The 14,228-nt window shown below is 43.4% G+C and overlaps 1 protein-coding gene across 13 annotated transcripts in view; it reads left to right on the forward strand.

The window, feature by feature from the left end:
• Positions 1-14,228, forward strand: part of LOC143942641 (NACHT, LRR and PYD domains-containing protein 12-like) — a 280,534-nt gene that overhangs the window by 247,356 nt on the left and 18,950 nt on the right. For 9 of the 13 annotated variants that reach the window (XM_077464006.1, XM_077464008.1, XM_077464005.1 and 6 more), the window contains 3 exons: positions 2,499-2,663; positions 8,054-8,218; positions 10,910-11,074. In XM_077464006.1, coding sequence (XP_077320132.1) covers positions 2,499-2,663; positions 8,054-8,218; positions 10,910-11,074 — 495 coding nt within the window. The remainder of the gene's footprint in view (positions 1-2,498; positions 2,664-8,053; positions 8,219-10,909; positions 11,075-14,228) is intronic. The other 4 variants (XM_077464011.1, XM_077464015.1, XM_077464014.1 and 1 more) reach the window with 2 other exon arrangements.

Here is a 14,228-nt window from a genome sequence, read left to right on the forward strand (position 1 = left end):
AACATTAAATACATAGACTGTGATGTTAAAGAAGAGTTTAGAAACGGCACCTGAAAACTGTCTCCTATTCATTTGCATGGATGCTTTCACGCTGGGGCTGAGCACTTGCGGGATATTAGAAAAAATCCTGCAAGCAGCATCTTTGGGGCGGGTTATGAGCATTATAAATAGCTCTCCCAAAATGCCCCTACCCATTGAAATGAATGGGCAGCACTTCCAAAGTGCTTTGAAAGCACTGCAAAACGGCAAAATGGAAGAATTTAGTTTATGCCATGTGGCATTTAAAATGGCCGAATAACCCTTTGTATGCTGTCATCTCTGTGTGCTAAGATGTGTCTTTTTGAGATGTTCCTTCCATGCTGCTGAAAAACCAAGAGAGGGCCAGACCCCCAATCTTATGACTATATCAACCAGTCTCTAATTTTGGCGCCGAAAGATAGCTCCTCCTTTACAAAAGTGTGGGCTAATGAGTGGTTACTATAGCAATCTAACATATGTTAACTCTTAACACAGCTCCACATTCTAAATGACAGGATGTAGGGGGGGAGGAAAAACTTTAGACTTTAAACATCATCTCATTTACATACATAGATTTCTAAAAGCATATATATAAAATATACAATATTTCTCAAAATCCTGACAGGTTTTAAATGTTTACTTTTTCAATTATCGCAAGTCATAACATAGAATCAACTGACTCAAAGTTTTCTTTCACACAGTATGGAGAGATTATATTCTGAATAAAGTATAATAAAGCCAATTAAAATTTAGATATTAAGAATATAACAATGAACATAACACAGGTCCAATGGCGGGACTGGGCGTGACTGTGAGCGGAGCTCAGCCGAGCCGAGAGCTGCCGAGCTCATAGCCGAGTGTACTAGGCTAGACTCGGCTCCGCTCACAGTCACGCCCAGTCCCTGTGTTATGTCCATCATAGGGCGGGACTGGGCATGACTGTGAGTGGACCTAAGTCTAGCCGAGTACACTTGGCTATGTGTAAACTCTATCTGGACAAAGACTCCTCCATTCAATTTCTGGCCATACTTCCCCACGTCCACTAGAGGAACTCATATTGTGCCAACACCACCGCCATAAACACTACACTATTAAACCCCTTATTCCGATTGTGTGTACGCGGCATAATAGTTATAATAGTAAGACCCCGAATGGGGTGGTGGCACGATGTGGACGTGCTTCCCATCTATAGCGCCTCCACAGTTGAGAAAGCCCCAACAGTTGGCAAAATGGGATGCCACGGTCTGCCATTCCTGTGGCGTTGGAGGAAACTGTGGAATCAACCAAGAAAAAAATATTATTACTTTTGCACATAACATTGCAAGCAGATTAAAAACAAACATTCTTGGCCAACATCAGTATAACATTTATTTAAAGGAGTATTTAAAGACAAACATGTAAAGCCCACTTATCAGACCCCCCCCCCCCCCCCCATGGCCCATTGTTAAAATTTTAGGGGGGTTCTAGCTGAGTTTAGGACATCAAAAAAAGCCTCTGGTACTCTGCCTGAATTTAAGGACAACAATAACATTTGTACACATTTTAGGTGGTGTTTAGGGTAAAGCACTACAATGGAGCTAACAAAATACATTAAGTGACTAGGCTAGGTGTATAAGGGGCACAGGATAGCATGCTGGGGAGGTTAGTGAAGGCAAATATGCATGTGGGCCAAAAACGGAGCATTAAAAACTTCCAGCATGCAAAGGGGACATTCACAGCATATTACAATCATGGAAATTGTGGAATGATGAAAGAAATACAATACATTAGCAAACATTAAATACATAGACTGTGATGTTAAAGAAGAGTTTAGAAACGGCACCTGAAAACTGTCTCCTATTCATTTGCATGGATGCTTTCACGCTGGGGCTGAGCACTTGCGGGATATTAGAAAAAATCCTGCAAGCAGCATCTTTGGGGCGGGTTATGAGCATTATAAATAGCTCTCCCAAAATGCCCCTACCCATTGAAATGAATGGGCAGCACTTCCAAAGTGCTTTGAAAGCACTGCAAAACGTTTCTTTTTTCATTTTTTTAAGGTGTCATTGTCACCAGCCCACTAGCGCATGAAAAGCCCTACTAAAACACCACTAAAGCACATAAAAAACTACTGGTGCTTTAGCACTGTTTTAGCAGCTCTGCAGTGTGAAAAGAGTCTTACTGCACAAGTCACTGTATGGGGATTGGAGATGGAAGTAATGGTGAAATGGGTTGTAAGAAATCCCCTTTTTCATATTTATGAACTTTCTATTGATGTTTGTAATTTTATAAGATAACTTAGATGTCACATTTAGTAATTGGTATCCACAACAAGAGAAAATCTCCAATAGTGTAGATGATCGGCCGTGTTTTATAAAGTGATCTAATATTAATGATTCCAATAAAGAGAAATTAGTTCCATTCATGTAGAGAATAGTTACATTTATTCCTGGGGGGAGAAATTCATTTTCTTCTGGTAACATTCTTCTCTTCTTCTACAGATCGAAGAATAATCAGCTGACAGACAGTTCCTGCCCCCACCTGGCATCTGGAATAAGAAATAACCAGACACTGAGGACACTGAACCTGTCTGGGAACAATCTGGAGGGTCCTCATTTCAGGGATCTGATGAAAGCTCTGACAACAAGCCGGATAGAGGAATTACAGTGAGTATAACAGGACTGACTGAGACAATAATATTCTGGGATGCTTTTATATCTAAACCACATAAATAATATAGAAATATGAGAATGTCATCAAATTCCATCTTTAGACTCCATAAGGCTCCAATATCAGTTCCCTTGGCAGAAAAAAATTTCATATAGAGAGTTTATTGTACAAAGTTTAGTCAAGTTTAGGAGAGTTTTGCATTTTTTTTTCTGCTGAAAGCTCCAATCCGAAACGCGATGGCACGTGCAGAGCATGAAATGAATAGAAGAGAGGCTTGATACGCAAACTGACAGGAGCCCTCCACTTCTGCCGGGTAGTTGAAACGAATGCCGCTAGTCACACAGTAGTGGGGGATCGATTCTACAGACCCTTGAGCTGCCTTTGTGCCGTTTGTATCATATTGGACATATGCAGGGGCGAACTGAGAACTCATGGGACCCCCAGGCAATAGGAGATCATGGGCCCCCCAGTGTCCCTGCCACACTGCCCACATTGCATACATTGGTCACTACCCCTTTAGCTGCAGAGGCAGAAGCTGAGGATGTTCACATGCTGCGGCAGGAATTATACCCTCTGTTGCTTTTGGTGGGTGATTGTGACCCAATCAAGTGAATAGGGCCACTCTGCAAACACCCAGCAACCATGTGTAATGCACACAGTTGCAGCATGCTAGTGTGGAATCCATGGGGTTAAAGCAGGTTATGTGATGAGGCAATACAATGCCTCCTTATAGCCTGCTTTAGCCACTTGGTCGCTGTACTGCATAAGGTTGCACAACCTTTGCAGAGCAGCCCCATGCCAAGCGTGACAGGGTGTATAATTTCTGCTGAGTCTGCAACATGTTTACACCCCTGGTATAGGGGCAGAGGGGGGCCCCTGGGATGGGGGAAAAGAGGGGCCCCTGGGATGGGGCAGAGAGGGGTCCCTGAGATGTTGAGCAGAGAGGGAAAAGTAGCAACAATTTCCTTTGGGGAGGGGGGTCAGTTTTGAAATCCCCCCATCTAGCACATGTCCTCTTCCCTCAAAGTCCCCCAGCACATTTTTTCTTATACCCCCCTTCTCCATGTATTACCTGCCCCCAACCCCCTCCCCTATCCACAAACTATACACAGACCTCAGAATCAGCACAGCTCCTGCAGTGTAAGATCTCTTCTCCCCGACTCCTCCTCCACCTGTCTGTGTACTTTGGAGCTGAGGAGGAGGAGGATCCTTAGTGAGCTGTGTGCAGGCTCAGGAGGGAGAGATGTTGGCTCACTTGCCACAAAGGGGATAACTGCCCTGACGCAGAAGATATCCTGACTCACTGCCCAGCACTAGCAAGCCCCTATCAGTCTAGTTACTGGAGCTCAGTGCTGGGACTTGTTCCGGCACTTGGCTCTGGGATAAGCAGAGATTGGGATGGACAGGGGGACTCTCATGGGGCCCCCTGCTGGCCACCAGACCCTCGGCAGTGCCCGAGTGCCCTAATGGTCAGTCCGCCCCTGGACATATGTAAGTGCAGCTTTCTTTTAAATAAAACGTAAAGACTCTTGTGATGGGAGAAAGAGACAGATAGATGAATATTGTGGAATATATATGATACTGGAGAGATTTTTTTTTACATATCCTTACTTATTCCATCGTGATTGACCTAAGAATCAAGCAGTTTCTCACATTTAAAGCTTTATGGTCACTTGCTGGTCAGGGAAATCTGGTGAGTGCATTCTATAGTCACTCTGGGTGAAGCACTATTGGTTTGGAGTAGGGATGAGCCGAACACCCCCCTGTTCGGTTCGCACCAGAACCTACGAACAGACCTAAACTTTGTGTGAACTTTAGCACCCTATTAAAGTCTATGGGACTCGAACGTTCACAATCTAAAGTGCTCATTTTAAAGGGTAATATGCAGGTTACTGTCCTAAAAAGTGTTTGGGGACCCGGGTCCCGCCCCAGGGGACATGGATCAATGCAAAAAAAAGTTTTAAAAACGGCCGTTTTTTCAGGAGCAGTGATTTTAATAATGATTAAAGTGAAACAATAAAAGTGTAATATTCCTTTAAATTTCGTAGCTGGGGGGTATCTATAGTATGCCTGTGAAGGGGCGCATGTTTCTGGTGCTTAGAACTGTCCCTGCACAAAGTGTCATTTGTGCAGGAAAAAAAGTCTTTTAAAATCACTTGCGGCTATTGTCGGGTCCCGTAATACAGAGAACACTCAATGAGTGTTCTCTGCATTAGCCGACCATTCATTCATTGATAAAAAAAGCGTGGGGGTTCCCCTAAATTCAATTACCAGGCCCTTCAGGTCTGACATGGATATTAAGGGGAACCCCGTGTCAAATTTAAAAAAAAAATTGACGTGGGGGTCCCCCTAAATATCCATAACCAGACCCTTCAGGTCTGATATGGATATTAAGGGGAACCCCGCATCAAATTTTTTAAAAAATTGACGTGGGGGTCCCCCTAAAAATCCATATCAGACCCTTTATCCGAGCGCGCAACCTGGCAGGCCGCAGGAAAAGAGGGGGGGACGAGAGAGCGGCCCCCCCTCCCTCCTGAACCGTACCAGGCCACATACCCTCAACATTGGGAGGATGCTTTGGGGGTCTGTGACCCCTCAAAGCACCTTGTCCCCATGTTGATGAGGACAAGGGCCTCATCCTCACAACCCTGGCCGTTGGTTGTGAGGGTCTGCGGGCGGGGGGCTTATCAGAATCTGGAAGCCCCCTTTAACAACGGGACCCCCAGATCCCGGCCCCCCCCTGTTTGAAATGGTAAGGGGGTACAAAAGTACCCCTACCATTTCACAAAGAAAGTGTCAAAATGGTTAAATAAGACAAACACAGTTTTGAAAAATTCCTTTATTAAAAATAAAAAAAATTAAAAAAAGATTCCAGCGCTGCTAATCCACTCTTGCTATCCAGCGACGGGTCTCCGGGGTCCAGCGATGGATGATCATATCCAGCGACGGGGATCTCTCAGTCCAGCGCTGTCCATACATCCTTCTTCTGTCTCCTCTCCGGAGACACTGCAGAGAGCACAGCGCTGACATTTTTTATATTAGGAGGGCGGGGCCACCCGTCACCTGACCCCGCCCCTCTGACGCTGGAGAGGGAAGCCAGGGGTTCCCCAGTGACGTGTGGGTGACCCCGCCCCCTCTGATGTAACGGAAACCTGCGTTACATCAGAGGGGGCGGGGTCACCCACACGTCACTGGGGAACCCCTGGCTTCCCTCTCCAGCGTCAGAGGGGCGGGGTCAGGTGACGGGTGGCCCCGCCCTCCTAATATAAGAAACGTCAGCGCTGTGCTCTCTGCAGTGTCTCCGGAGAGGAGACAGAAGAAGGATGTATGGACAGCGCTGGACTGAGAGATCCCCATCGCTGGATATGATCATCCATCGCTGGACCCCGGAGACCCGTCGCTGGATAGCAAAAGTGGATTAGCAGCGCTGGAATCTTTTTTTTATTTTTTTTATTTTTAATAAAGGAATTTTTCAAAAGTGTGTTTGTCTTATTTAACCATTTTGACACTTTCTTTGTGAAATGGTAGGGGTACTTTTGTACCCCCTTACCATTTCAAACAGGGGGGGCCGGGATCTGGGGGTCCCCTTGTTAAAGGGGGCTTCCAGATTCTGATAAGCCCCCCGCCCGCAGACCCTCACAACCAACGGCCAGGGTTGTGAGGATGAGGCCCTTGTCCTCATCAACATGGGGACAAGGTGCTTTGAGGGGTCACAGACCCCCAAAGCATCCTCCCAATGTTGAGGGTATGTGGCCTGGTACGGTTCAGGAGGGAGGGGGGGCCGCTCTCTCGTCCCCCCCTCTTTTCCTGCGGCCTGCCAGGTTGCGTGCTCGGATAAAGGGTCTGATATGGATTTTTAGGGGGACCCCCACGTCAATTTTTTTTTAAATTTGATGCAGGGTTCCCCTTAATATCCATATCAGACCTGAAGGGTATGGTTATGGATATTTAGGGGGACCCCCCACGTCAATTTTTTTTTTTAATTTGACACGGGGTTCCCCTTAATATCCATGTCAGACCTGAAGGGCCTGGTAATTGAATTTAGGGGAACCCCCACGCTTTTTTTTTTTTTTTTTTTTATCAATGAATGAATGAATTGTCGGCTAATGCAGAGAACACTCATTGAGTTTTCTCTGTATTACGGGACCCGACAATAGCCGCAAGTGATTTTAAAAGACTTTTTTTCCTGCACAAATGACACTTTGTGCAGGGACAGTTCTAAGCACCAGAAACATGCGCCCCTTCACAGGCATACTATAGATACCCCCAGCTACGAAATTTAAAGGAATATTACACTTTTATTGTTTCACTTTAATCATTATTAAAATCACTGCTCCTGAAAAAACGGCCGTTTTTAAAACTTTTTTTTGCATTGATCCATGTCCCCTGGGGCAGGACCCAGGTCCCCAAACACTTTTTAGGACAGTAACCTGCATATTACCCTTTAAAATTAGCACTTTAGATTTCTCCCATAGACTTGTACAGGGTGTTCCGGCTTTTCGAATTTGCTGCGAACAGCCCAAATTGTTCACTGTTCGCTGAACAGGCGAACAGGCAATGTTCGAGTAGAACATGAGTTCGACTCAAACTCGAAGCTCATCCCTAGTTTGGAGTATTGGAGCACATATTTCTGGAGCACGGTGTTGGAGCATATATTGAAGAGTCATTTATCATAGAAATTTATGGACTTTTATGTATATTGATGAATTGTCCACTTTTTGATTACACACGTTTTATTTCATTTATTGATTTACTTATACAGCTTTCATTAATTCAACACAAAACTCCCTATGAGTGTATATATAACAATGGTATGGAGACTATTTCACTGATAACTAATGAAGAGAATTTATAATCAGCATATATAAAATTTGTGCAGCAATATTAGTACAAATTTTCAAAAAAGGTCCAAATAGAAAACGGTTATAAAATCTTCTCCACACCATAAGATCAAATCTTCCACCATGATGTTCAAAGGAAATCCCAAAGTACAATGATGTCACTTTTAGTCAATGAATTTACCACAACATGAGTGAGACTTCTGTGACCATCAAAGTGCATCTCCACAACTGAATCCAAGACTTAGCAGAAGGTTGGAGGTGAAAGCCTAGAGGTCAGTGTGAGTGTGTATGGTCCAATCCCCATACAGGAATAATGAATGGATCACACCACCTCATCCACTTCTCATATCACATTTAGTAATTGGGATCCACAAATATAGGAAAATCCTCCAACAGTGTAGATGATCGATCATTTTGTATAAAGTGATCTAACATAAATGATTCCAATAAAGAGAAATGAGTTCCATTCATGTAGAGAATAGTTACATTCATTCCTGGGGGAGAAATTCATTTTCTTTTGGTAACATTCTTCTCTTCCTCTACAGATTGTCCTCTAATGACCTGACAGACAGTTCCTGCCCCCACCTGGCATCTGGAATAAGAAATAACCAGACACTGAGGATGCTGAACATGTCTGTGAACAATTTGGAGGGTCCTCATTTCAGGGATCTGATGGAAGCTCTGACAACAAGCCGGATAGAGGAATTACTGTGAGTATAACAGGACTGACTGAGACAATAATATTCTGGGACAGTTTTATATCTAAACCACATAAATAATATAGAAATATGAGAATGTCATCAAATTCCATCTTTAGACTCCATAAGGCTCCATGCACACTGGGCTTAAAAAATGTCAGTTCCCTTGGCAGAAAAAAACTTTCATATGGAGAGTTTACAAAGTTGCACAAGTTTAGGAGAGTTTTGCATTTTTTCTGGCAGAGAGCTGCATAGAAGAGAGGCTTGACACGCAAACTGACAGGAGCCCTCCACTTCCACTGGGTAGTTGGAACACACGCCGCATGTCGCTAATCACACAGTGGTGCGGGATTGATTCTACAGACCCTTGAGCTGCCTTTGTGTCGTTTGTATCATATTGTACATATGTAAGTGCAGATTTCTTTTAAATAAAACTTTATTACACTATACCTGCCTTCTGTGGCTCTTTGTGGCGAAGCCAATTCCAGAGTCTTGTGATGGGAGAAGAAGACAGATGAATATTGTGGAGGATATATGATACTGGAGAGATTTTTTACATATCTCTGCTTATTCGATGGTGATCGTATTTATCCATGTAAGGAGGAGAGAGAGATAGATGTGGATTCTGATGGAGACTGACCTATGAATCGAGCAATTTCTCACATTTCATGCTTTATGGTCACTTGCTGGCCGGGGAAATCTGGTGAGTGCATTCCATAGTCACTCCGGGTGAAGCACTATTGGTTTGGAGTATTGGAGCACATATTTCAGGAGCACGGTGTTGGAGCATGTATTGAAGAGTCATTTATCATAGAAATGTATGGACTTTTATGTATATTGATGAATTGTCCACTTTTTGATTGCACGCATTTTATTTAATTTATTGATTTACTTATACAGCTTTTATTAATTCACTATAATTATGTTTGTTCCTTTGTCTATATAGCGCCCTTTATACACACTTTTTCAGAAACACGAACCAGAAGGTTTTTTTTCTGCCTCTAAACATTGAGCTCAAAATATGTCTGTAATCACCCCAATGTGTATGGAGACATAGGAGAACATGGAGCTGCTTCGACAGGCAGAACAGAAAACTCTTGTAGTAGCTGCAATTTTTAAGCCAGAATGCATGGAGCCTAAATATCCAATCCTGAACTGTTACACTATATTACCAAAAGTATTGGGATGCCTCTCTTTACACAAACATGAACTTTAATGGCATCCCAGTCTTAGTCCGTAGGGTTCAATATTGAGTTGGTCCACCCTTTGCAGCTATAACAGCTTCATTTCTTCTGGGAAGACTGTCCACATGGTTTGGGAGTGTGTCTATGGGAATGTTTGACCGTTCCTCCAGAAGTACAATTGTGAGGTCCTGCACTGATGTTGGATGAGAAGGCTCACAGTCTCTGCACTAATTCATCCCAAAGGTGTTCTATTGGTTTGAGATCAGGACTCTGTGCAGGCCAGTCAAGTTTTTCCTCCCCAAGCTCGCTCATCCATGTCTTTATGGACCTTGCTTTGTGCACTGGTGCACAGTCATGTTGGAAAAGGAAGAGGCCATCCCTAACCTCGTCCCACAAAGTTGGAAGCATGAAATTGTCCAAAATGTCTTGGTATGCTGATGCCTTAAGAGTTCTCTTCACTGGAACTAAGGGGCCAAGCCCAACCCATGAAAGACAACCCCTCACCATAATCCCTCCTCCAACTAATGATTTGGACCAGTGTACAAAGCAAGGTCCATAAGACATGAATGAGAAACTTGACTGGCCTAGACAGTCCTGACCTCAACCCAATAGAACGCTTTTGGGATGAATTAGAGCGGAGACTGTGAGCCAGGCCTTCTCATCCAACATCAGTGCCTGACCTAACAATTGCGCTTCTGGAAGAATGGTCAAACATTCACATAGATACACTCCTAAACCTTGTGGGCAGCCTTCACAGAAGAAATGAAGCTGTAATAGTTGCAAAGGGTGGGCAAATTCAATATTGAACCCTACGGACTAAAGGCCCATACACACGATACGAAAATCAGAAGTAAACTTTGTCCGAATGAACAATCTGCTGATTTTCGGATCGTTAGTTAGACTCCTCAACACAAACTCCCTATAAGTGTATATATAACAATGGTATGGAGACTATTTCACTGATAACTAATGAAGAGAATTTATAATCAGCATATATAAAATTTGTGCAGCAATATTAGTACAAATTTTAAAGAAAGGTCTAAATAAAGAACGGTAATAGTAAAATCTTCTCCACACCATAAGATCAAATCCTCCACCATGAGGTTCAAAGGAAATCCCAAAGTACAATGGTGTCACTTTTAGTCAGTGAAGTTTCCACAACATGAGTGAGACTTCTGTGACCATCAAAGTGAATCTCCACAACTTGAATCCAAGACTTAGCAGAAGGTTGGAGGTGAAAGCCTAGAGGTCAGTATGAGTGTGTATGGTCCAATCCCCATACAGGAATAATGAATGGATCACACCACCTCATCCACTTCTCATGTCACATTTAGTAATTGGGGTCCACAAAAAGAGAAATCCTCCTATAGTGTAGATGATCCATCGTGTTTTATAAAGTGATCTAAAATAAATCATTCCAATAAAGAGAAAAGAGTTCCATTCATGTAGAGAATAGTTACATTCATTCCTGGGGGAGAAATTCATTTTGTTCTGGTAACATTCTTCTCTTCTTCTACAGATTGTCCTCTACTCACCTGACACACAGTTCCTGCCCCCACCTGGCATCTGGAATAAAAAATAACCAGACACTGAGGACACTGATCCTGTCTAGAAACAATTTGGAGGGTCCTCATTTCAGGGATCTGATGGAAGCTCTGACAACAAGCCGGATAGAGGAATTACAGTGAGTATAAAAGGACTGACTGAGACAATAATATTCTGAGTCAGTTTTATATCTAAACCACATAAATAATATAGAAATATGAGAATGTCATCAAATTCCATCTTTAGGCTCCATGCACACTGGGCTTGAAATTGGCCAAAATGTCTGGTATGCTGACACCTTAAGAGTTCCCGTCACTGGAACTAAGGGGCCAAGCCCAACCCCTGAAAGACAACCCCACACCATAATCCCTCCTCCACCAAATGATTTGGACCAGTGAACAAAGCAAGTTCTATAAAGACATAAATGAAAAACTTGACTGGCCTAGACAGTCCTGACCTCAACCCAACAGAACACCTTTGGGATGAATTTGAGCAGAGACTGCGAGCCAGGCCTGTTCATCCAACATCATTGCCTGACCTAACAATTGCGCTTCTGAAAAAATGGTCCAACATTACCATAGATACACTCCTAAACCTTGTGGACAGCCTTTCTAGAAGATATGAAGCTGTTCTAGCTGCAAAGGGTGGGCCAACTCAGTATTGAACCCTACGGACTAAAGGCCCATACACACTATACGAAAATCGGAAGTAAACAATCTGTGCTTTTTATAGCCGATTCAGATTTTTTGTCTGACAAAAGCTGGATGTGCAGACTATAACATTTTTTTCGTACATGAACTTTTTGTTTAATAAGTATGTTTTTTGTCTGAAAAAAAATTGTAAGAGCAAGACTACACATGTTCAGAAATGAAAGAATACATTCAAAACTATTCAACACATTACGTCTCTTCTGAAGTTGTATTCTGTCGGTCGAGAATTTTCGTATGGTTAGTAACCTTTTCACTTTCCATATGAGACTAGCATGCCACAAAAGATGGACAAATGGTCGCCCAAAAATCTGATCGTGTGTACAAGGCGTAAGACTGGGATGCCATTAAAGTTCATGTGCTTGTAAAAGCAGGTGTCCCAATACTTTTGGTAATATAGTGTATGTCTAAACTATATAAATCAAATAATAGAGATATATTTCATCTCCTGGTTGTCTCTATATATCACCAATATCAGACAGTTCTCTAAAGCTGGATATAAAAATTGAAAAAATGAAATATCTGCACTAAAAATATCTGAAAAAAAATCAACTTTGTGAAAATGTAATGAATGAAAACCAGCCGCCAGCAGGAAGTCTGATATAGAAGTACAAATAGTATAATATAATTCTATGTATAGAGCCCTACACTTAGTGACAAAATGTGTGATGAGACAAATGATAAATCTGCAACCTACAATGTGTCCGAATACCAACACTTCTAATGTAGATGTGATAACTCCACCAATAGTGATCAATAATAAAAAATGTAATTCACTACAAAAATGCACTTTCATACATGTGGGGAAGGGCAGATCCCCTCCAACCTATTCACAGCTACTTCAGTCTATATAACATATAATGTGCAAAAATACAAAATCACCTGACGTATCCAGACAATGGCCGCCATCACATTACATAGAAAGGAAAAAGCCTCCATGTCACTGCCTGGACTCCATCAGACACGGCTGCAGTCCGGAGCGGTGTGTGCTCTGAGTTCTGTGTATACGAGTGTATATGATGGAAGTGTACAATCTGTGATTCTATATATATTTAAGGATTATGCACTATGGAGGCTTTTTCTTTTCTATGTAATGTGATTGCGGCCATTGTCTGGATACCTCGGGTGATATTGGAGATACTACCTGGAGGTCTGACATTCCGTGGCACAGTCTGTTCTCATCGGAAGCCGGCTTGAGCAGAGTGGCGCTGCTGGAAGGATATAAACAGGCATGTCTGGGCCTTGCTTGTGGGGACAACCCTTTTGGTAAGGGACCTGTTTGCTCACTGGTGTGGTGGAGGTTGATTGAAGTTGCTGCAAAGAGGTGGAAGATGATCAGCATTGATTTAATCTATCTGGATGAATCTCTGGTATTTCTGTTAGACCCTCACCCCACACTGAGGCAGTTTTTAGACATTTTATCACTAAAAATAGCGCCTGAAAACTGCCTCACATTTATTTGCATGAGTGCTTTCTCACTCGGGTAGTGCGCTTACGGGACGTTAGAAAAAGTCCTACAAGCAGCATCTTTGGGGTTATGAGCACTATAAATAGCGCTCCCAAAACGCCCCTACCCATTGAAATGAATGGGCAGCACTTCCAAAGCGCTTTGAAAGTGCCGCAAAATGGGTCTTTAATTTCTCGTACATCACGGGACACAGAATCTCAGTAATTACTGATGGGTTATAGGGTATCACTAGGTGATTGGATACTGGCACCCTAGACAGGATGTTAAATCCCCCATATAACCCCTCCCCTTACTGGAGGTGCCTCCGTTTTTTCGCCAGTGTCTTAGGTGTTGGTCACGAGTAAATATGTGTTGTGCAGAGCTCCGCTGGAATAGCCTCACTTGGGCTAGCCATGCAACCAGATCCAATCAAGGTGTCTTTTCCAGACCAAATTAGATGGTAACCGGGCCTCGTGTCTGAAGAAACAAGGTTTTACCTGCAACACTTCTCTTTTTAGAGAGCTGGACCCCAGGATCCAGTATTTGTTTTTTTCAGCCATATTCCTGGCGGGGTGCTTTACAGGCCCAGAACTGTGGATCCCCCTATTCAAGGGGACTCGGTCTCTGAAGTTTTTTCTCTAAACCGAGCCCACCATGAGAGGTGAAGATTGGGTCTGTTGTACAGAACCCTGCAGCTGGATAAGGTAAGGGAGACGACTCAAGAATTTTTCTAATTCTAGCAGGTTTCTCCTTTAAGTAAATGTATGCTATGCCTAAAGTCACCACTGGGGCTGTCAAGAGCACACACCTTTCATGCCTGATCTGTCTGTCTTGGTGTCCACACTCTATGCTCCTCCAGCCATGCTCCAGGTAGGATGTGGGTAGGGGGGATTTTTTCCTTCTAGAATTCTCCCTCCATGGCTTAGGGGGCTTAGATTAACCTGGGCAGGGAGCGGTAGCCATTATAGCGGCTTCACATCCACTGCCCCTTCTCTCTCCTCTGTCCCAGCCTCCCCTCCATGCATGCCCAAGAATTCAGAGCCTCGGCTCGCGTGGGTAACGCTCATTTTTTAAAAGAATGAGGGAGGGTGGAAGGGGTGGTCGGTCGGAGGAGGGGGCAGAGCGTTAATGCGACGTCG

Source organism: Lithobates pipiens, unplaced genomic scaffold (genome assembly GCF_037356315.1).
Source record: "Lithobates pipiens isolate NorthernLeopardFrog02 unplaced genomic scaffold, aLitPip1_a1.2 Scaffold_30, whole genome shotgun sequence".
In the NCBI taxonomy this organism is placed as follows: Eukaryota; Metazoa; Chordata; class Amphibia; order Anura; family Ranidae; genus Lithobates; species Lithobates pipiens.